Below are 24,400 nucleotides of genomic sequence, written 5' to 3'. Positions count from 1 at the left end.
CATCAGTGCTCTTTGCTGTATATATAAGGAAATATTGACTTTGTCAAGATGAACTTTGACGTTGTAAAAATTAACTTTGGTGTTGTAAAATTGAACTTTGATGCGAATTATGTGTCAGGTTTCTTTATTGGCTGGTCATCTTCTTTGGTCTCCTTTTCTTCATCGATAGCATCATATTCTTCTTTGTCACTATTTACGATGCTAGTTTTTATTACTTCTTTGTTTTCGTTGTTGGTTAAGCGCCGGGTGTTGCTGTCGAGAATTTCGTAAGCCTTCTAGTCAGATACATAAACAGAGTGGTGCTATCAAATCTCATTTGGACTCAACACACTCAATCACAATTAGCCGTGAAATCCTCGACAGCAACACCAAGGTAATATACCAGAACAGCAACTACACGCATCTTAAAATTGCAGAAGCAGTCCTAATTGACATCAATAAACCAAAAATAAATATACAACAAAAAATGACAACCTCACTTCCAACCCGGCGCTTATAATTATGGTCTATTACCAACATATATATACATACATATATATATATATATATATATATATATATATATATATATATATATATATATATACAACATACAGTATACAAAGCCCATGTTGAACGTCAGTCTTTTGTGCCTTCAGGCGGCGGACCCTGCTTTGCAGCTGGAAAATGAATGCACTGCAATATATAAGGTGAACATATCCAAAACTTTCTTGTTTGACTTATTGATGATGGCAAGAAATTGAGAAAGTGTTAATTATTTTCAGGGAACATACAGATTAGGACATTAGTTGAAGCATATTCACTTTGTTGTTTGAGACTTGATGAATGATTTAATTGTTCCCAATCTCATTGCTGCCTCTAAATTGCACTTATTTGATTAGCCTAATGAATGATTGTTCCATTACGAAACAGATTTGTCTTTAAATTATTTACTTGCACGATCAATTAATTTTCTCACACAAAACCCAGTACTAAAAAACAAACTTCAGCACTGATCTGCACGATTCTTCCTATTTGATGTCCATTGACACAAGCATAATGCGTTATTTCACTTGTAATTTAACTGAATTAAAATGATTTTTCATGTCTCAAATTCCAATAAATTTACAGATATTATAAGTAAATAAATATATAGACATTTAAAATATGAATAGATACATCTAAAGTATTTGCCACACAAATACGTATATTGGCCTATAAATAAAACAGCGTAAGATTGATAACACCATGAAGCTGAGATCATGCAATCGACGAACGACCACAAAATTTTTAACTGCATTCGCAAAAGAGATGCGTGTGATTATGAACAAAAAAAATGTATTTCATGTCATTTTGTCGAGAGTAACAACTATAATCACTTCATCCCTCTGACGTTTGTATCAATCATTATAATTATTGTCATTGTATCATCATTATCATTTTTATAATCATTGTCATCATACTCGTATCGTAAGCAAACCAACATCACTTGTCATTGTCGGTTATTTGTTATTGTTTTAACAAACATCTCAACGTTTGATCAAAGTCTTTCTCTTTTTATTGCAGCCCTACATTTAGATCTACCAGCAATTAATATCTAACAATTAGTTAAAAAGAAGAATAGCAGATCAAACAAACAAACCAACTCATCAAAGACATCATAACAACAATGAGCAAGTCATTAAAGTTGATAATACTATCATCAACAGTAATATAAATATATGACATTAGCAGCATCGGTTCGGTTTCATCTTCACCACACTTCCAAGCCAACTAGCCTTAGCCAGCCATCTATCGCAGATCATTTTTGAATGGTGAAAGTAAGGAAGCCATTGAGGAGATATTTATGATGTTCGTTTGAGAGTTGTCACCGAATGATTAATTGCCCAGTTGAAAGGAATTTTTTCAGCAATACTTCAATTTCTCTCTCTCTCTCTCTCTCTCTCTCTCAAATCCATTAAATATTTTTTTTAATACTTTTTATCTATTCATTTGTCATCTGAGTAATTAGTGCAGGTAGGTGTATGGATGGGCCGTCTGCATCGTATGCACCAAATGGTAGTGCTTACTTATTCAGATGAGTTTCGTCACAGCTCGATGCAATTAAAACTAGTTGTTTGTATATAATCAACTGATAAACAAATAGTAGTTTTTTAAATTGCAAATTTTTTTAAATTTTTATATTCGTTTTTAAAATTGTTGTTTCTGGAAAAATTTAACATACACTAAATTTTTTTATTTACTAAATTTATTTTTATTTATTTAGTTTTATTTAAAATCGAGCCAAAACAATTTTAATCATTCTATACTTTTAACATAAGTTCATAAACACACACAATTAGATCGAAAAATAATCTACTATCATTAGGGATCATTTTATTTTTCTACTGTTGTGCTTTATTTCAAAATTTTTAAAATAATTTTTTGCAAATATTTTTATACAATATGAATAAACTTTTATAATGAGTGACAGACCGGTGTTCATGCGTGTAGTTGGGATTGAACTGAAGAACAGCATCTTGTTTTGTCCGTCGTACGTTGAATGAATGAACAAACGAACGAACGAACGGAGCGTTTGGCATGTGACACTGCCAATGAAAACTAATTTCACTGCACTTTTCAAACAACAGTGACATTAAAATTTTATGAGTGTAGTGCTAAGCAGTTTATATTTTTGTTTTTTCAACATTTTTCAACATATTCAAGATTTTTTATACCAAAATATATTAACTTTCAATTTCTAAGGCTAAAACAGATTCAATTTCTATATTTAGATAACAAATATTTTACATATATCTAGTTTAGCATGCATATACAAGTTAGAGATGTTCATATATTGGGCCATTTTTGTAAGAAAGATTTTTCGGTTTCGTAGAAATGACGAGAAGAATTAACTTTTTAATTGAACAGGAAGACTGCCAGAATTACATTCGAGCACTCGTAAAGACGAAGCCAGAGGAGTTACTTGTGTGTGGCACCCACGCCTTCAAGCCTCTATGCAGGACCTACCTGCTTCCAAATAAAAATGTTAGTTCATCTCATTTTTTGGCACCATTTTTTAACTTAACATTTTTCCACTGTTTTTCAGTTAAAGATGTTTATTTGCTTCATTCTCTGCTTGCTTAATTTGTGTTTTTAATTTGTTTTATGATGTTGCTTTCATTTTGAAATATGGTTAAAATGCTTGCTTGTATTTTTTTTTTATGTCGGAATATTTTTTTAATTTGTTTCTCATTTAGAAAGAAGAACTTCATTCTATCATCAAAAATTTTTTGAAGTTTTTTGAAGTTTAGAAAATCAAATTTTTCTTCTCGAATTTTTTCCCAAATGGACAATCATGTTTAAGTGTTTGAAAAACGAAAGTGCATCAACGAAAACAACAAAAAACAGTTTAAAAAATCAACAAAACCAACAAAATATTTTTTCATCAAAAAAGTTTTTTTATCCAAAAACATTTCTTTCAACTCTCATTAATTTTGCCCACTCTATCGGTTTATTGATTAACGCAGAATTCAACTGTGTTAGATTGTACTACCGACATACTCAAATGCAGTTTCTAAATGTTCCTGCTTATATTAATTATAATAGAAGTATTTATTTGAAATAAACAAATTTAAATGTTAATATTTTATTCGAGTTGTTAATTTTTTACGTATAACATTGAAATTATATAATTTGAAAACCGGAAAATCATTTTTGTGTTATGTCTGCTTTCGAATTTTAAAAAGCGTAGATTTTATTTCGATAATTTATTTTTCTTTATCTTATTCATTCATTCATTCGTTTGCTCACTCACTCACTCACTCACTCACTCACTCACTCACTCACTCACTCACTCACTCACTCACTCACTCACTCACTCACTCACTCACTCACTCACTCACTCACTCACTCACTCACTCACTCACTCACTCACTCACTCACTCACTCACTCACTCACTCACTCACTCACTCACTCACTCACTCACTCACTCACTCACTCGCTCGCTCACTCACTCACTCGCTCGCTCACTCACTCACTCACTCACCCACTCACTCACCCATTTACTGGAACATTCTCTCTTCTTCTCCTTTCTCATCTCCATGCAAACCAGCCTTCAATGCCATGCCTATTGGCCGTGACGTAAAATCTTTGAGATATCAACTGGACAGATCTTCCAGAAAGCTAATTTATTTTTACATTTACATGTTCATTTACTTATTTTTTATTTATTTATTTTATTTATTTGTTTATTTATTGACTGTTGGACTTCTCTCTAAAATTTAAGCTTAATTTAAAAAAACACCGTTTCAGCATTTTTATATGATGTCGTTTTGAATGTTTGATTTTTTTTATTTTTCAAAAGTTATAAATAAATGCATCGCAAAAATTGTGAAATAAACCATTACATGAAATTTTCTTTACCATATTTGTATCAATTCTTTTACAATCAAACGAACAAGCAAATGCATGCCACCTCACTCCATCTATAAATAAATTGTAAAGAAATTGATGCCGGGCGATTGTTCTTACAAACAAATTGGTGATGTCTTACAAATTATTGCCAGAGGGAAAGAACAACAAACTGCGCATAGTGTTAAGTCTGTACGTTTTTATGACATGCTATATTTCATCCGGTATTTATCATGTAATAATGTACATATATATGGTATATATGTATTTATATGTATAGTTTACCTGGTATATATGTATTTGTATGTATGGCTTACCTGGTATTTATGTATTTAGATGTATGGCTTACCTGGTATGTATGTATTTAGATGTATGGTATATCTGGTATATATGTATTTAGATGTAAGGTATATCTGGTATATATGTATTTAGATGTATGGTATATTGGTAATTAGAATGTACTCTTGTAGAGTTTTATAGATAGCGTGAAGCAGTACATCATGTATGAGTTTATGATGCTACTGCTAAGAAGGACTGACCGGCCATTATATTGGCAGATGACTGATTGCTTAATTGTTTGTTTATATTATCCGCCAGAGTCTGCTGCTTTATGGTTGAGGCTATCCTTTTTCTTTACTTCCTCCTCCCTTTTCTTCTTTCTCTCCTTCCGTCATTCCTCCTAAACTATTGGGAGTTCATCGTTTCATTCATTCTTTTATTTGCTCATTCATTCTTTGGATTTTGATTTTTTTTTGTTTTATGACTTTTTTTGAAGAGGATGTTTGTCTTATTTGGTTGTTTATGTCTGTTCATAAAATACTTTAATATTTTTGGTATTTTAATGCTCTTTATTTAATGCTATTTATATTTTTATTTGTTCAGTTTTACTGTTATCATTTTTAACCATCATAATTTCGTTATTCGTTATTTTGTCATTCAATATTTCCATCAGTTTCAGAATTATAAGTTGACATAGACTTTATTCAAATGATGTGTGCAAGTGTGCGTTCTATAGGTTCACAATGTTTTTCGTTTACTAGCACATTCGTGTTTTTGTTGTTTGTTCACTCATTTGTTTGTTTTGTTTAGCCACTTGTTTGTTCATCCATTTGTTTGTTCATCGACTTACTTTTTCATCCACTTGTTCATCGTCTGATGTTTTGTCCAGAGATATTTTTTACAATATTTATTTTTCGTGATTGTGTTTAATGAGTTCTTTCATCGTTGAATGGGTTTCAAGTTGCATACGTACATCGAATCCATCAAACTTATGTAAATGCACGTATGCCTGTACAACGCGTTTTAAGTTACTTCCATGGCATCTTTTGACATTATTTTATATTATTATAATTAAAATTATTATTATAATTATAATTATTATTGAATATTTGTAAAGCGCTATTATCAGTACCTATCTCATAAAAGGTAGATACAAAAATTAAACTCGAAATCGCAAAACTTTCTATAAAAAAACCGTCTAAAAAGCATATTTATTAATTCCGCAAACTTTTACTATCCTCTTTCTTTTCAGGTGGTTGATAGCTAACATCAGCTGAATTGTTATTGCTATCAAATTTCCACCACAGGTCTGTACAAACAAACTTTAGCTCAAAAGTTTCACTGACGAATGAGTCAGAAAACTTGTTATTAAAGCAAATAGGGCATCATTGACAGATTTCACACTGAAATTACTTTTACGAAACAACTGCCTTGTCCTGTTTGCCACAGGACCCTGTCTCATTACTAATGGTTTTCAGGTTGCATCGAATCTCCTACTACTGCTAACTGGATCAAAAATTTACGTCTTTTCATTTCATCTGCCGATATTTTTGAACGTTTGAAAATTTCATTATTTTTTTTTGCGATATCGTTGAATTTAAAAATTGGTTGCACATTTGCTACCTGGCCATATATTACACTTATGTCAACTTTCGACACAAACAACGAGTTAGACAGGTAGATTGTTGACAGAATGTATCACATTTTCATTTTCCATTGTTTGTCCTTATCAAAACATGCGCGTTTATGTTTTCAGGTTCCAAGAAGGAAGACTAAATGATCCAAAATAAAGATAATAACGAAAAAATTCAATAAAAAAATAATAACAAAAACTCAGTAAAAAGTTTTTTAGAGTGCGCTGCGCACGTAGCTTAGCAAACATTGCATAACGAACATTCATAAATAACAAAATTATTACTAATTTATTTTTTATCTATGACCGTCTGTGACCTGCCCCGATGTCAGATGTTTAACCCTCCAGTTCTGCTTCATAGCCTCTAATTGAAGCTAATGATTTAATATCGTCCTCATCATCACTATCATCATCTTCGTCGTTGTTAGTCATCATCATCATCATCACCATCACCATCATCATCATCATCGTCATCATCTTTTTTTTTCTTCTTTTTCTTCTTCATCATCATCATCGTCATCATTCATCATCATCTTTATCTTCTTCTTTTTTTTCTTCTTCTTCATCGTCACCATCGTTATCGTTATCATCATCACAATTATCAGCACAAAACAAACAAATAGTTCTGATTTTATCGGAGCAATAATTAACAATTGAATACTTTCCACACTCTCACCAAACGATCATTCGATCAAAGAGTACACTGCAATGATTGATAGGTAGGCAGGTAGGTAGGTAGGTAGGTAGGTAGGTAGGTAGGCAGGCAAGCAGGCAGGTAGGTAGGTAGATAGGTAGGTAGGTAGGTAGGTAGGTAGGTAGGTAGGTAGGTAGGTAGGTAGGCAGGCAGGTAGGTAGGTAGGTAGGTAGGTAGGTAGGTAGGTAGGTAGGTAGGTAGGTAGGTAGGTAGGTAGGTGCGTAGGTGTGTAGGTGCGCTATGTAGGTGGGGGCATGTCGTGACGTTTGATGTGTTCCCATACTCTCTGACATACAGAAAACAACAACAACAATAAGAATAACAACAACTACAATGACAAGAGTGACAACAGTAATAACAAATAACAGCCACATGAAGTAACAGCAAATATATCAACAACATAATAAAAACAGAGCAAGGGCGGCATTATCACACTTGTAGCGCAAAAGAACATCAAACAACACGCACATACACTCACAATGACACAATGACAAACACACACACATACACTCACAAAGACCCAACGACAAACACACACACACACATTAGCAACAACAAAAAACACACACACACATACATTCACAACAACAAACCACACATCACAGCAATTAGCACGCAACAACTTTGACAACCAAACATTTACAGAACAACAACTTACGTGCAACAACAACAACTAACACATCTTAGCCAAAACAAAATAACCAACAAATAACATGCAACACCAACAACCAACTCCAGTACAACAAAACCACAACAACCACAACAACTCAAGCAGCCAAAACAACTACCACAATCTTAACAGTCACAACGACAAGTAACAAAAAACAACTAAACCTCGACAACAGGTATGGCAACAACAGCAACAACAACATATCAACATTAATTTTTTTAATTTACATTAATACAATAGCACATATAATTACTACTACAACTAATAACTAATACTATTACTAAAAATAAAAAAAAATAATAATAATCAAATAACGAGGCATAATAATAACAAAAATAAACGCATCAGTGACTGCTTTGTCTATGGTAGGTAGGTAGGTATCTTCTTAAGTCCATGAAACGGTGCCAATGCCAACTTTAGACAAACAAATGCATTAGAGATATTAATTTAAGAACATTTATAAATAGAACATTTTTAATTCATTTCAATTCACACACACACACACACACACACACACATACATACACTTATACATACACACACTCCCACATAAACACGCACACACACACATACACTCACACATACACACGCAGACGTTTACCTAAACTTTTATTTATGAATTTTCTTAATTAAAATTTACGTAAAACAGTTTAATACAATGTATAATGTATATATATATATATATATATATATATATATATACTATATATATATATATTTATATACTTATATATGAATATATATGTGGTGTGTGGTGTGTGTGTATGTCTATGTATGTGAGTGAGTGAGGTTGTGCGTCTGTGTGTGTGTGTGTGTTTGTGTAGTAAAAAGCAAAAATCTTTTTAATACATATTAACTAATGTGAATGCAAATGCAATTAATATTTGTTTGTGGCGCTCTCCCATAAGCAAGCAACAAGACATACAATCGAATGCGTTGTCTTTCTTGTGTGGATATTGTTTTCGCTATTTATTATTGTCATTATTATTGTTATTTTTATTATTAGTATGTGCATTTATATAGCGCTTTTTACATAAACCTCTCGAGTGTATACAACTTGTTGATAGTATTGATTGCAAGACGACAAACGAGCCAAGATGAATTTTTGAATCTTCACGGTGTATATATAGAATAAGTACTTATGTACGTATGTGTATATATATATATGTATTTTTTTTCTTCCAATCATTTATTTGGTAAAAAAGAAAATCACCAGGAGATCTAAAAGAAAAAAAATATATATACATAGTTGTATATACACTATACTTTGTATAAATTCATAATATATATATATATATATATATATATATACATATATATGTATATATATATATATATATATGTATATGTATATATTTATATATGTAACATGTATGTATGTATTTATGTATGTACGTATGTATGTACTTATGTATGTATGTATGTATGTATGCATGTATGTATGTATGTATGAGTGTATGTTAAAACCAAATCAGCGATGTGTGTATGTATGTATGTATGTTAAAACCAAATCAGCGATGTATGTATGTATGTATGTATGTATGTATGTATGTATGTATGTATGTATGTATGTATGTATGTATGTATGTATGTATGTATGTATGTATGTATGTATGTATGTATGTATGTATGTATGTATGTATGTATGTATGTATGTATGTATGTATGTATGTATGTATGTATGTATGTATGTATGTATGTATGTATGTATGTATGTATGTATGTATGTATGTATGTATGTATGTATGTATGTATGTATGTATGTATGTATGTATGTATGTATGTATGTATGTATGTATGTATGTATGTATGTATGTATGTATGTATGTATAATGCGCCTTCTTTTAAATTAAGCACACCCCTTGCTTGCAATCAAAAAAGAAATTATGCTTCCTACAAAAGTGTTTACGATCGTGTAAAAATAACAAACAATTGAAAAATAAAATGTTTGTGTGTGTGTTTGTGTGTTTGTCTATGTGTATGTTTGCGTGCATGTGGTGTTGGTGTGATAGTTATTATACATTAGTAAATGGCTTAAAACATATAGCAGAACATAGTACACATTAACCAAATGTTTTTTAAACTTTTGTTTATGGTTACTTCATCTGGTTGCATTGTACGCCGTGCGCGCTCATTTCTCTTCAGTTCTCTTTAATTACAACGTCACATGATGCTTGTAATATAAAACTCAATCGCATGTACGGAATGGCGTTTAAAAACTAATGAACCACTAATAAGAAACAATTTGCTTTTTTGTTATTTATAATTTTATTCCATCGTATTCGTTTGTGGTGTGATGTCCTGTGACAGCATTGATTGTGTGTCTGCAGAACTTTGCTATGTAACTGTACTTTTGTGTTGTTGTGGTTGTTTCAAAGACGCTGTTTTTGTTGTTGTTTTTGTTATAAAAGATTTCACAACGCTGTTGTTTTAACAGCTATGATGTTGATTTTGCAGCAGTTGTTTTTGTTTCGATAATTAAATTTTGGTTGCTTCAGTAATTATGTTTTTGTTGTTATTTATACGATGTTCTTGTTGTTGTTTTGATGTTGTTGTTGTTGTTGTTGTGGTTTCAATTATGTTGTTGTTGTAATTTTTGTTTCATGTATTTTGATTGATGGCTTGTTGGAACAAACGGTTAATACAGGAGTTTGTTTTATTTAGGGGTTTTTTTTTCATTAACAGTAGCAGCAACAACAACATGGACAAAACAATCACAATAAATAAACGACCTATGGATTCCATCATTTGAGAATGGTTTGTCGTCTTGTTGTTGTTCCTGTGCATGTTCCTGTTCATTTTATTGTTCCTGTTCATTTTTTTGTTGTTGTTTGGGCGATTGTTGTTGTCGGGCTGTTGTCGGGTTGTTGCTGGTTTGTTTTATTGCATTCGCCGAGTCATTTTTTCAAACTGTTGTTTTGTGGTTTATAATAGCGATGTCTTTTTTTTACGTCAATACGTGTTTTTGTTATCTGCTTGACGTTCTTTAAATAGGCATTGAAATTTTGTACGTTGTTAATGTTTATACTTTGTTGTACTGGTGTGTGCAGATGTTAATGTAATTATATTAATGTGAGTTGGTATGTTCTGGTGTTAATATCATGCTAATATGCCTCATGGATGAGATGTTGACCTTAATGTCATGTTGATGTAAGGCTAATGTCAGACTGGTGACATTAAAGTTTTGCGTTTAATTCAATTTTTTTCATTTGCAATGTTGTTGTTGCTGACGATTCGTGCTCGAGATTCGAAGTGTCAACATTTTTTCAAAAATTGTTTGCGCTTAAATTCGCTATTTTCAATTTTTAAATGTTGATGATGTCATTAATAATGATGGTGTTCATTTTAGGTGATAATGATGATGATAAACTTTGTTGATAGTTATTATAATAAAGATTAAAATGATTTGGATAATTTAGAAGAAGATGATGATAATGATGATGTGTTTATGTATGGTTAACTTAAATATTTGTCAAAGGTTATAATTTTAGTAATGTTGATGAGGATGTTGATGATGATGTTGATGATGATGATGATGTTGATGATGATGATGATGTTGATAATGATGTTGATGATGATGTTGATGATGATGTTGATGATGATGCTGATGATGATGTTGATGATGATGATGTTGATGATGATGATGTTGATGATGATGATGTTGATGATGATGATGATGTTGATGATGATGTTGATGATAATATAGTGGACTAATCACTAAGGGCAGTGATGAAGATGATAAAATGTTGATGATGATGTTGTTTTTGTTGTTGTTACTGTTGATGATGATGTTTTTGTTGTTGTTGATGATGATGATGATGTCTTCTACGCTGCGATTTTTTATGAGGTTCAATGCTCTCGGCTGAATTTTATGGATTGTGTGTTTAATGTCATGCTTTGGAGTTTGTTGCTGGAATGTTTTTGTGTTGTGCTGTTGTTGTTGTTGAAATAATGTGTTTCTGCAAGATTTTTTGTTGTTGAGGTGCTGTGTTGTTGGAATAGTTTACTGCTGTGTGTTTTTGGTTTATTGCATCTTTTTTATTTATTGCCAGGAATTTGTTATATTTTCGTAAGTGCAGGCAATCATTTTGTTCTGGGGGGGTTAGTTTTTTTTTCTATTCCTGTTATGTTTCTTTTGTTAGTTCAGTGGTGAGTATTTTTAGTAGCAGTATGCAGTTTCACTTTTGTTACATGCGTGTGTGAATGTTTGCAAATTATTTCACGGGTACATTTTCTCGCTAATAAATTTTTTTTATTTTTTTGTTTTTAATTTTATGTAAATTTTGAAGTAATCAGAAGTTTCTTCATGAATGTGAATATCAAAACAGTGAGTGAACTAATCACTCGCAAACCGTTCATTCAATTGTTTGCTCTTATGTTCATCTCTTCCTTTTGTATGTTTGCTCATTTATCGGTTTTTTTATTTGTCTATCCTTTGTTAGTAAGTTTGTTTGTTTGTTGCTTGCACACTTACATCAACATTCAACTCTCGTCTTGCCGACTGCCTGCAGTTCTACATAATAAACAAATTTATCCGACTAAGCGCCACTACACACAAACGAACCATCACACATACAAACAGGTTGTTGCACAAACACACACACACACACACACACACACACATACACATACACACACAAACCAAACTGGTTGTTACACACAAACACACACACACACAACATCACACATACACACAGGTAGAGACACATAAACCATAAACACTCAGCAACGCGTACATACACATACAAACACAAACACACATACACAAGCCGAAGAAACACGTACAAGAAATACAGTAAAAATTTTAAACTGCATGTAATCGAAGCACGCAAACTATTCAATATTTTTTACGAGTTTATTTTAAATTACAAATTTCATGCAGATTGTATATCTTGTCTACACTTTAAGTTTGCCGAGATTAAATTAATCATGAAATTAAAAAAAAATAATAAAATCCACTTAATAATAATAATTATATGAAAGCAATCAAACCACGAACCTGTAGCTACGTATTTACAATCACATTCATTTAGATAAGCATTCATGGCTCAGAATAATTTATTCAAGAAAATTAAAAAAGAAAGTTGAACGTAGAAATCAAACTTTTTTAGCGTTTACTTTCAACATGTACGTACTTACGTATACAAGCCGTTATTAAAATGCAGTTTGTCGTGCGTGATCACAGGTCAGACCAGACCTGGAGGGCATATCACATCACACCACATCACATCACATCATATGACGTCACATCGCATCACATGACGTGTCGTAACATCACATTTTTTGTTCTGTCTGCTTGAATGTCTCTTAATAAAATGATTCATCTTCGTGGAGTTTGCACTTGTTGAGTTGGGCTGATGTGTTGTGGTTAATGTAATGATAGTGTCGTTGCATCATTTGCTGTAACGATGTAATGTTATGTTATTGTAATGTGATGAAATTTTAATGTTATCATAATGTAGTAGTACAGCAATGTTATGATGTAATGTAATGTGATGTATATGGTAAAATAATAAAGTATCTTGATAATGCAACGTGCTGAAAAGTTTACGATAACGTGATTATAATTCTGTAACAAAGCGACATACTGAAATCCTAGGACGGTGAAGTGATGAGTGAGATGTACTTATGAGCTGTCCACAACGACTTGATGCTATAATGTAGTGATGTTGGTGATAATCTGATGACGTCACGTTAGAGTTGGGCGATAGCTCTGTAAGGTAATTTTTTCTCATTTGAATTATAAACCTCATTCTGGCATTTCCTCTTTAATTCCCTGAATAATTAGGGAATTTATTTTTCAAGATAAAAAAAATTTAAAGTAAAGAATTTATTGTATTAATTTGGCAACGTAATGGAGACAACGTGATTTTTCACGTTTTTTTTGATTAGTTCTTCGTGACGTCATTCTTGCCGATTATGTCTTTGTTATGTTTGCTTTTATTGTTGTTTATGTAGGCGTGTTTGTTGTTTATTACAAAAGCCGTTTTTTGTAAATGTTGTCGTTTTTGTGTTAAAATATATTTTTGTTCATGCAAGTAGATGAGTTTTTAACATAATAAAAAATTTTCGACGTGTAAGCATAGACATTAGATAATTAATTAAATTATAAAATCTATGGTAACTTTAAATATGACGTCACCAATGAAATAAATAACCAAAGACATCACTGATGATAATGACGATGACGTGGACCATGGTGGTAATGACGATGATAATGATAATGAGTTTGTTGAAATTGGGAGGCCCTCAAAATTGTGACCCTTGACATTTCCCCCTTAGCCTACCCCCTTATTAATGAGTCCATCTTGAGTACGAAATTTCCAACTTACCTTTCATTTATTATTACTATTATAATTATTATTATCATTGGTGTTCTTGTTTGTTAATTAATTTCATTTTATATATTAGTTTTTCTTCGCTCTCCTTTCGGTCTCCTCTCTATGGCAACGAAGATTGGTTTTGATGATGATGGCCGCCATGATGAAGATGATGATGGTGATGATGATGGTGAAATTGACAACGATAAGGATGACGACGATGATGACGATGATAACTTTAAAGATGAGAATGTTAGAACTGACAATGAAGCTTAAGAAAGAGTGCATGTTGATTGCAAAATAAAAAATGACAAAATGTTGCTAATGATGATGATGATCATAGAGATGATGACGATAATGATGACGATAAAGATGATGATGGTGGTGGTAGTCATGACGATGATGACAGAACTGATGTCAGTTATGTAACTAGATTTCTGTGGGTGTGTGTGGGGAGGTTTGATTATAAATAGGCACGACATCTGAAAATAATAACGATGATGAAGATGAAGAAGATGATGATAAAAAAGATTTGTCGAGGATAATGATGAAGGAAAAGAAGAAGATGATGATGATGATGACGGCGATGATGACGACGACGATGATGATAATGGTAATTACTTGTTGTTGTTGAAGTTGTACTTGTTGGACCGACTGCAAAAATGAAAATAAAATTGCTGGAAATAATAATAATAATAATATATAAAATTAATAATATTAATAATAATAAAAGAACTAATTAAAATAATGGGAATGATACAAATTTTAATTAATTGGAAAAGTAAACATCGGTGGTGATGATGGTGATGATAGTGGTGGTGATGATGGTGATGGTGGCTTTTTTGATGAAGCTAGAAACGGTTTTGAAAACGAAGATACGATACGATATTTTATTTACTTCAAAAAAAACAAAACAAATGAAGATGGTGATGTTTAATGATGATCATGCTGAATTTGGCAAACATCAAATTTCTTCCATATTCATATACATACGCAGTGATTAATTTGAAAGAAACGCAACAAACGAACTATTTTTATATCATAAAAATTATAGAGATGGTCTTCAAGAGTAACAAACATGCAACACAAAGAAAAAACAAACAGCATACAAGCAACAACGAACAACAACAACAAACAAACAACCACTAAACAAACAACAACTAAACAAACAACAACTAAACAAACAACAGCAAACAAAAAAGTTGAACAGGAATCTGTATCATTAACTTGAACACGTCTCTCAAACACTCGTCACATTAATGTGCATAGGATATACCTATCACTTTTCCAGCTTGCACCAGTTCACTTACACACACACACACACACACACACGCACGCGCACACACACGCACGCAAACATTTACACATTTGCGTACTCTCACACGCAAACACATACATGCATAAAAGATGCCTCAATGATTCATTAACACCTGGAAAAGTGACTGTAAAACCTAGCAAACATCTACTTAGGCACATAACAGGTCCTCCAAACATGCGTCTTTGTTTTGTCGAGTGTTTTTTCTGTGCATGTGTCTGTGTGTGTGCGAGTGTGTGCGTGTGTGTGCGTGTGTTTATACTGTCTGTCTGTGTGTAAATTTTATTTCAGATTTGCACGTGGTATAAAATATGAAAACGTTTTTTAATACGTTCTGACGCAAAACTGTTTCATCACAAAATCTTTGTTAGTGTTGATAGGCTTTTGTAATTTTTGAAATGGATGTTTTTGTGAGAGCGGAGGGTGCAAAATCATCATTGAGGCGTACTTCAACCAGCTGTGTTTGTTCCAATTAAACACAGCGTCTCACAGAGTCACGCAGCGTCTCACAGCGTCACGCAGCTTCTCTTCATAAACAATCACGTAAGTAACAACAACAACAACATTTCCCAACAACATACAATTTAGCAACACACAGCCTAATCACCACAACGCAATTACTACACTTCACGACAGCCAAACAAATTGAGTCTCAACAATTACACAACAACAACAAACAAACACGCAACTACATAATAACAAAATGACGACTACAAACAGCAAAGCAACACAACAACAATACAGCTACAGTACAAATAACGCACACCAACAACACAAAATAACAACAGCCTCAACAACAGCAATCAACCAACAGCAATCAACCAACAATAACTCAAAAACTACACAAACATTTACACATCTAAATAATTAACAACAGCCCACAACATAACAAAAACAAACAACAACTACGCAAAAACATGCATAAGAACGTACAAATTGTATTACGTACACCTCAGTAACACAATTTACAACTAAAAATCCTTCCACAACAATCAAATAAATTGCCAACCTAACGCATCCTAACCAACATGACAACAAAACAACAAAAACACAACAACAACACAACAACAACAAACTATTTTAAAAAGACAATCTTTAAAATTTAGAACAATTTAGATACAAACAAACCCCAAAACAACAAAAACACTACAAACGCGAAACCACAAAATAACATTAATATCACAATAGCAACACATAACACAATCACACAACTCCACAACCATACAACAACAAAGCCATCAAACAAGACATCCATTTAACAACTACAGGCCTATCACGACAACTACCTACATGCAACTACAACAAACATCAACAAAAAATTTTACTAAAGCAAAAGCAACACTAAACAGCAACAAACAAGAGCAACAAATACACTGATGAAACTTACAACAACCACATTAAACAATTAAATAAAGACAACTACGTTACATGGCAACGAGAAAGAAAACACCAAATTTGAGAGAGGCTTAGTTGGATGGTAGCGGAAAATGTTGTTGCAGTTATGCAATCAATCTGCCAGCCATTAATAATAATTACGATTTATTGGCGTTGACTTACTCCTGATATATATTTGCGCATAATGTTGGATTATCGTCTTCAACTATCGAATTTATTCTCATCCAGGTTTTATTTCTGTTACGTTAGAATGTTATTTACAAGAGAAAAAAAACTAGAACTTGGAAATATTTTAATACTAATTTTATTTTACATGATCAATGTAAATACATTTTATATTATAAGTTTAATAATTGACTGTTCAATGTTATTTAATGAACTTCAACAATAAAATGACCATTAATTAAATCTTTCAACACTTGTAACCATTTTCTACAACTCTTGGCACGCACACACACACTAACGTACACACACATACACACACACACACACTCAAACAAACGCGTGAATTTCCAAGTACACATTCACACCAACACAAAAATTTTTACACATACACACACACGCACACACAAATACACACGTGATAACCTGACCACACATTACAACCTGACATAACCAACCAACCAACCAAACAAACAACCAACCAACCAATCAACCAACCAACCAGCCAACCAACCAACCAACCAGCCAACCAACCAACTAACTAATCAACAAACCAACCAACCAATAAACAAACCAACCAATCAATCAACCAACAATCCAACTAACCAACCAACCAACCAACCAGCCAATCAACCAATCAACCAACCCACACACACAAACAGAAAAAGAAGGAGAAGATGCTCTTTGAAACGGCGGCTGCTGCCAGGATTCCATCTGACCACAGACACAACAGCACATACGTCTACACAAGTAGGTCTCATTTGTATTTTTATGTTTATTGTTATTTCTTTGTTTACCATTATTTCTTTGTTTATTATTACTTCTTTGTTCTTATTATATTTTTGTTTATTATTATTTTTTTGTTTTTATTATTTCTTTGTTTAACAATATTTTCAGTTTTATTTCTTTGTCTAATGAATATTATTATTGTTATTTATTAATTTTATCAACATTAATATACATAAGTTATACTTGTTTGCAAAAAATTTCAAACATCTTTCACTTACCAATAGTCAATTTGAAATTATTTTTTATTCAGAGCTTATGTTGGAAAGATGTATTTCTGTTCATTTTCATGCTTAAATTCATATGTGGTCGTTTAAGTAAGTTGCGGGGTTTGATACTGTTCAGTGTTAATAGTTTTAAATAGAAATTATTTTTGACGGCTTTAAACTATATATATATATATATATATATATATATATATATAGCTGATAAATTTGCCGATATATATATATATATATATATATATATATATATATTAGATGCAAATAATAATTAATAAACTAAACAACGGAAAATGTATAAATTGAAAAGCAGCATATTTTCAGGTTCTATTGTGACTGCTGTGTCCTTATTTTAAACTTGATGAATAATAATACCTTGTAGTAATTTGAAAATTTGAAGACGAAATTGAAACGCACATGTGACAAACCGCATGAAACTATTTTGTCAAGCGTGAAAAAATATAATTAAATTTGAAATTTGATAAAAAAATCATTTAAAATTGTGTTTTAGATATTCAAATTTTGTTTACATACACACACACACCCATTCTCACTTACTACACGCAAACACGGACAAACACACACACTCACGTACACATACGTGCACAAAATGAGAAAAAAAATCGGTATAGTTTCAATACAGTTTATGCGAGAAACTCGTCGCTAGCAATAACTTTTCTTCCATTATTATTAAATGGATATATGAAGAAAGAGATATCGAATGATGGTGGAGGTTCAACCACACGTGTAGTTTAATAACGTCATTATAATAAATTTATATTATATTTCATTGGACAACTACATTATAATTATCGTAAGGTTCCTTATGACATAGAACAAATAATATAACTTCAGTGTCGGATACAGAGGAAGATCCAGAGACGGATCCTAGTGCAAACGTGGGAGTGCATTCACCCCACCGAATTACATTGAAACGGAAAATATTGAAAATTCTGCCTAAAATATGGTAATAAAGTAAACGCAAATTAGCAAAAAATGCCATTAGTTTGAGAACTTTAAAAATTATCTTCTCACTTAAACGCGAAAAAGCCGGAAATACGGGAATGAGCAAAAAGTGGTTATCAGCTTATTATTAGTATTATAAAATCAATATGTATTATTATTTTTATTAATATTATTATCATCATTGTTATCGGTCAGACCTTCTAAAGACAGCTTAATAAATTGCGTAATTGATTCGCTGTATGTAATAATGATTAGCATTGATAAACATACTTTAAACATTTATATATATATCAGGGGTGGGCAAACCTTTTGCTGTGAGGGCCGCATTGAGAACTATTTTACCTTTGAAGGGCCGTATATGTACTTAAACAGCAAATTTTTTTGACCGGGGGAGAATTTTTTAAGATTTGTGGTTCCTTTTTTTGGCCACAATGTCTGGCTGACGACCTTTTTGGCGAACAAGGCCTTGCGGGCCGTAGTTTGCCCACCACTGATATATAACCATAAAATTTGGTTTTTGATTTTGAGGTTTAATGAAAATGCTTCCACTGTTATTATTGCATTTTTTATTTTTATTACTGCAATTGATTCAATGGAATTCAACTATTCTAGCAATTTGACTTTTAAAATTTTTTTAGCATTCTTACTGTTATTATTGTTGTTGTTTTTGTTATTTTATATTGTCAACATCGTAACTTTTGTTACGTGAATTTGGTGCTCGCTGGTGACAGTAACTCTGTACGTTATTTCATACCATAAATAACCCCGAATCATGCCTTTACTGCTGTCTTTGTTGTTATTGCTTTCATTGCTTTTGTTGTTTTCTATTTATTATGTTTTTTGTTGTTGTTGTTGATGATGTTGTTGTTGATGATGTTGTTGTTATACTTTAGGATGTTTGTTGTTGTTGTTTTATTGGTGATTTTGCAGTGATTGTTGTTGTTATATTGCTGTTATTTTGATGTATCTTGTTGGCATTTTTGCGATGTGTGTTGTTGTTTGATGTCTTTCGTTGATGCGTCTACAAAACTCTTTTCCTTGATTAATCACATCTGCATCCAAATGAAAAAAGTCAAACAAGATGTGTTGTATATCGAGGCGAATGAATTTTTTAATCGTAGATCATTGCATGTATCATTGCCTGGCTTGCGCATTTTCTATTATTTTCATTGTCGAAGTATAATTTATTGCATTAGTTTGATGTTTTAGAATTTCAGAAATTTCATAATACCATTTTAACATCAGTTTGGGTATGCTTGCGTATGCGCGCGTGTGAGCCTGTCTACTTACGCACAAAACGAATGTACGTGTATGAAGATGTATGCCTCTGCGGTTTCTTATTAATATTGAAAAAGCATGTGCAAGCATGTAAAATTCCAATTGCAACATAATTTGCAAGGCAATTAAATTTTAGTAGATAAATTTGCTTGCGTATGTGTATAGGTAAGTGTTTCATCATAAATTGCTTAATAACTTCAGATTAACAAATTTTCTAATTAGTAATGTTTTAAATTAGTTAATTACATAAAGTAATTATTATAATCCAAGTGTTTGTCGATACGCCAATTTAATATTATTATGTGGTATCACGCTTTATAAATAATTAAGTTTAATAAATAATGAACATCAGCGAATATTAATGATTGAACTATTCTTGAGTTGTACACTAGCCAAGCGTACTTGTAGTAGTTGAGAAGGAGTGAGGAAGACAATGCGGTCGTCGTGTCAGATCTCAAAAAATGTTCACATTTCCATCTACAAAATTTACTGATTTATGTATTTTTAAAAAAAAAATTAGTTTCATTTTTATGAATTTTCACCGTCAAGTTCTAATCTAAGAAAAAACTGAAAAGACTTTTTATTATTTTTTTTAAATTTTATAAACATCATTTCGAAAATAGATGTTATCGCCATGATGTTTTTTTGAGAATTAATCACGGGAATTAATTTTGGTGTGAAGCCTGCCATGTGGATGTGCCGGCCACGATAAATCACATGATTTGCTTCCATTGTTCTTCACTTCCAAAGAATTCCAACTTAAACGAATTTAACAAACATTTCTAAATTCCATGAAACGTTTTAGAAATCTAATTAATAGCAAGCAACCAGGCTCTACATTGTTTTTCGCAAAAAAAAACAATTAAATGAAAATTTTTATTATTACACAAAAATTAAACGTAATAATAACTATTTATAATTTTTGTAGTATTGTAGAGTAGACAAATATTTTTACATATAACTGTTGACATGCTCCATTCAAAAAAATTTATCTCTTTTTGTAAAAAAATCACTAAACACTGAAGAAAATTCATCAAATATTCAAAACATAGTAAAGATCAAAAAAATGCAATATTATCTTCTGGAATCTTTGAAAAAAAACAGTAAAAATCTTCAATTTTGTTTCTCTGCTAAAAGAGCAAACAGAAGATGCGGCAATAAATCATATTAAATGGTCGGATATGTGCGAGGTAGCGCAATTGTAGCAGCAGAAATAGAAAAAATATGACAGACTCCACAAATAGCCGTCCGTCTGCCTCTGTTATAAACATCGGCGTTATGATTATTTAAGGTGAACGACAACGTGAACAACAACCATATGAACAGCATAAACAACGAACATGGCAGCAATAACAATAAATACACCTAATATAACTCATCATTCTGTTATAAATGTTTTATGTAGAGTCATTTTAGGTTTTTTTCGTGTGTTTGTATTTTCTTGATTTTGGTTACATACTATCCACCATCTTTTCATGCTGCATAATATTATGAGTTGTATTATATAGAGTTATTCTATATTCCTTTATAGCCTGTTGAAGCCTTCTCTTGCTTGTTTATGTTTATCTACAATGCGTTTTGTTATTTTTTGCAGTTTGTTGTAAAACTGAGTTGAGTCTCTTTTATGTTTGACATTTGGGAGTAGTATTTTTTAAAAATATTTTCATTAATACGAACCGAATTATACCTTTGAGATGTTAACACAAAACAATTTATCATAATATAATTTTTATTTTGCAAAAACCTTAACTCACGCACACAACCGCACGCATACGCACTCACTGTAACACACATACATTCACACACACATACACACACTACTGTTTGCGTTTGTATGCTTAAGCAAGCATTGTAATATGATGTAATTTTGTTAGCCTAGTAACATAACTTTCTTTGATATGTTATCAGGAGGACTTGCTTGATTGGCTGTTTATTTGATCTGATCCATGTTGCTACATTCTCTTCAAATGAGTTGCAGTTAATGTTTCTTTATAAATGAATTTATACATACATACATACATACATACATAAATACATACATACATACATACATACATACTTACATACATACATACACACATACTTACATCATAGATACGTAACACCACACGCATATAGCTGATTTTTATTTCGTTCTATTCTTCAACACAACATATAAAAATCGCAAATAAACCAGTTTGATCACACACACACACCCACCCACCCACACACACCAACACACACACACACACACACACACACACACACACACACACACACACACACACACACACACACACACACACACACACACACATATATATATATATATATATATATATATATATATATATATATGTATATGATGTATATATATATGTGTATTATATATACATATATGTATATATATATATATATGTGTGTATATATATATATATAGGTTGGGGTGTAAAAAACACTAATCGCATACTATAAAACAAAAGACAAAATCGTCGTTATTGTTTTTTGTAGTTTTTGTAACTTTGGTTGTTGACTGTTCTTTTAGTTGTTGTTGTTGTTGTTTTCATTAATGTTGCTATTGTTGTTGATGTTGTCATCGATGTTGTTATTGTTGGTTTGGTTTCCATCAATGTTTCTATTAAGTTGTTGTTGTTGTTAAAATAAATGTTGCTATCTATTTTTTTGTTTTGTTTCAGCAATGTTGTTATTTTGTTGTCGTCGTCGTATACGTTGTCGTTGTTTTTGTTGTTGTTTTATTGTGGTTGTCGTTACTGCTGTCAACTTGAAATGTTTATAACCTCATTGTTATCTTGAATAAAGTTTGGATGTTGTTTGTTGTTGGAGATTGAGACTGTAATGTTCATTTGCATTTTGTAAGTTATGTGTGTGTTTGAGAGAGAGTGAGAGTGTGTGTGTGTGTGTGGTGTAGCCGTGTAACTTGTATTCATTTTGTTGTATGCTAGTTGTTGCATGTCTGTTATTGGATGCTCTCCTCGTGCTTCATATTTTTGCTACAGTAAATTACATAATTCGATATTTGTATGCGTGTATGTGTGTGTGTGTGTGTGTGTATGTGTGTATGTGTGATTTTTTATTTTTTAAATGTATTTCTATCGCATTTGTGGCGTACAGTTTATTTTGAAATATATATTTATAACATATTTAGAATTTCTTAAAATGCATAACAAATGTATGTTATTAAGATAATAATTTATCCAAATTTATTTTTTTTAAATTTCAAAAACACAATTTTTGAAATTTTATATGTCGGATAAGCTTATTTTCTTGAAAATCGTACGAAGCCACCTCTCTCATACACTTATTTAATGATTTCAGCATAATTTCACTGGCATGAGCGAAAACGCAGAGCATAAGTTTAGCAAGAATTGTCGTTCTACATAACATCATTTGCATACATTAATGTGTTTGTGGCCATGCCTAATTGTATTTATATGTCGCCGAACTGGTCTGAACCAATATGCTGGTTGAATCGTATTTTTTTACGTCTAACGGTGGTTATGAAGAATGTTAAGGAAAATGTTTTATTACATTACAAAGCCGTTTAATTAGGATTTGAATAATCTTACTTTACTCCCACAAAAAAGTTACCAAGAAAACAATTTATAAACAATGAATGCAGCAACTCCAATTTAATAGTATTTTAAAAAATTTTGAATAATAAAAGGTTTCAAACATTAAAAAATTTACAGAGAAATTTTGTTATTGGTTTTCCATCATTCAAACGTGTTCCACGCGCGTTCACTTAGATTAATTAATGATCATCGCAACTAACATGCCTGCATTTATATTCATGTACAACTTCAGCGTGTTAGTTGCAAACGAGCATTGAACCAACTGAACAATGCGCCTTTGTTTGATTGAGCATACAACATTAACAATACTTTTTCATATTGTTCAGTTCAAAATTAATCATGGATAAATATCTGTATGTAAATAATTTTTCTCTATGTCTCAGAGCCTACCGACTTTTCGCAAAACATTTAATTATAATTAATTTAATTATAATTAATTTAATTATAATTTAATTTTTTTGTTATTATTGAAGTTGAAAACTTGACACTAAAGATATGGATAGTAAAACAAAATATATGAAATGACACACACACACACATGCACGGACTTCTAATTTGATGTTCATCTAAATCTGAAACTCAATTATTTCTCTTCATATTTATGCTCAACACTGCGCACGTGCAAACAAACAAATAATCACCCTTAAGGGTAGAAGTTCGTGTATGAAGTTACTGACATATTGTAACATCATACCACACAAACTCATAACTTAATAACGCCAGAAAGTTTACCTGTT

At 31.6% G+C, this 24,400-nt stretch overlaps 1 protein-coding gene across 1 annotated transcript in view; it reads left to right on the top strand.

Moving 5' to 3' along the window:
• The window catches only part of HELRODRAFT_159303 (hypothetical protein), a gene marked incomplete at both ends in the record, with an annotated part of 4,508 nt that extends 969 nt beyond the window's left edge, over window positions 1-3,539 (top strand). Inside the window, 3 exons of the mRNA XM_009011188.1 lie at window positions 597-689; window positions 2,890-3,006; window positions 3,489-3,539. Coding sequence (XP_009009436.1) covers window positions 597-689; window positions 2,890-3,006; window positions 3,489-3,539 — 261 coding nt within the window. The remainder of the gene's footprint in view (window positions 1-596; window positions 690-2,889; window positions 3,007-3,488) is intronic.
• Window positions 3,540-24,400: the final 20,861 nt, after the last annotated feature.

The sequence above is a fragment of the Helobdella robusta genome (genome assembly GCF_000326865.2).
Source record: "Helobdella robusta unplaced genomic scaffold HELROscaffold_1, whole genome shotgun sequence".
In the NCBI taxonomy this organism is placed as follows: domain Eukaryota; kingdom Metazoa; phylum Annelida; class Clitellata; order Rhynchobdellida; family Glossiphoniidae; genus Helobdella; species Helobdella robusta.
This window is presented reverse-complemented; position numbering and strand designations above follow the sequence as displayed.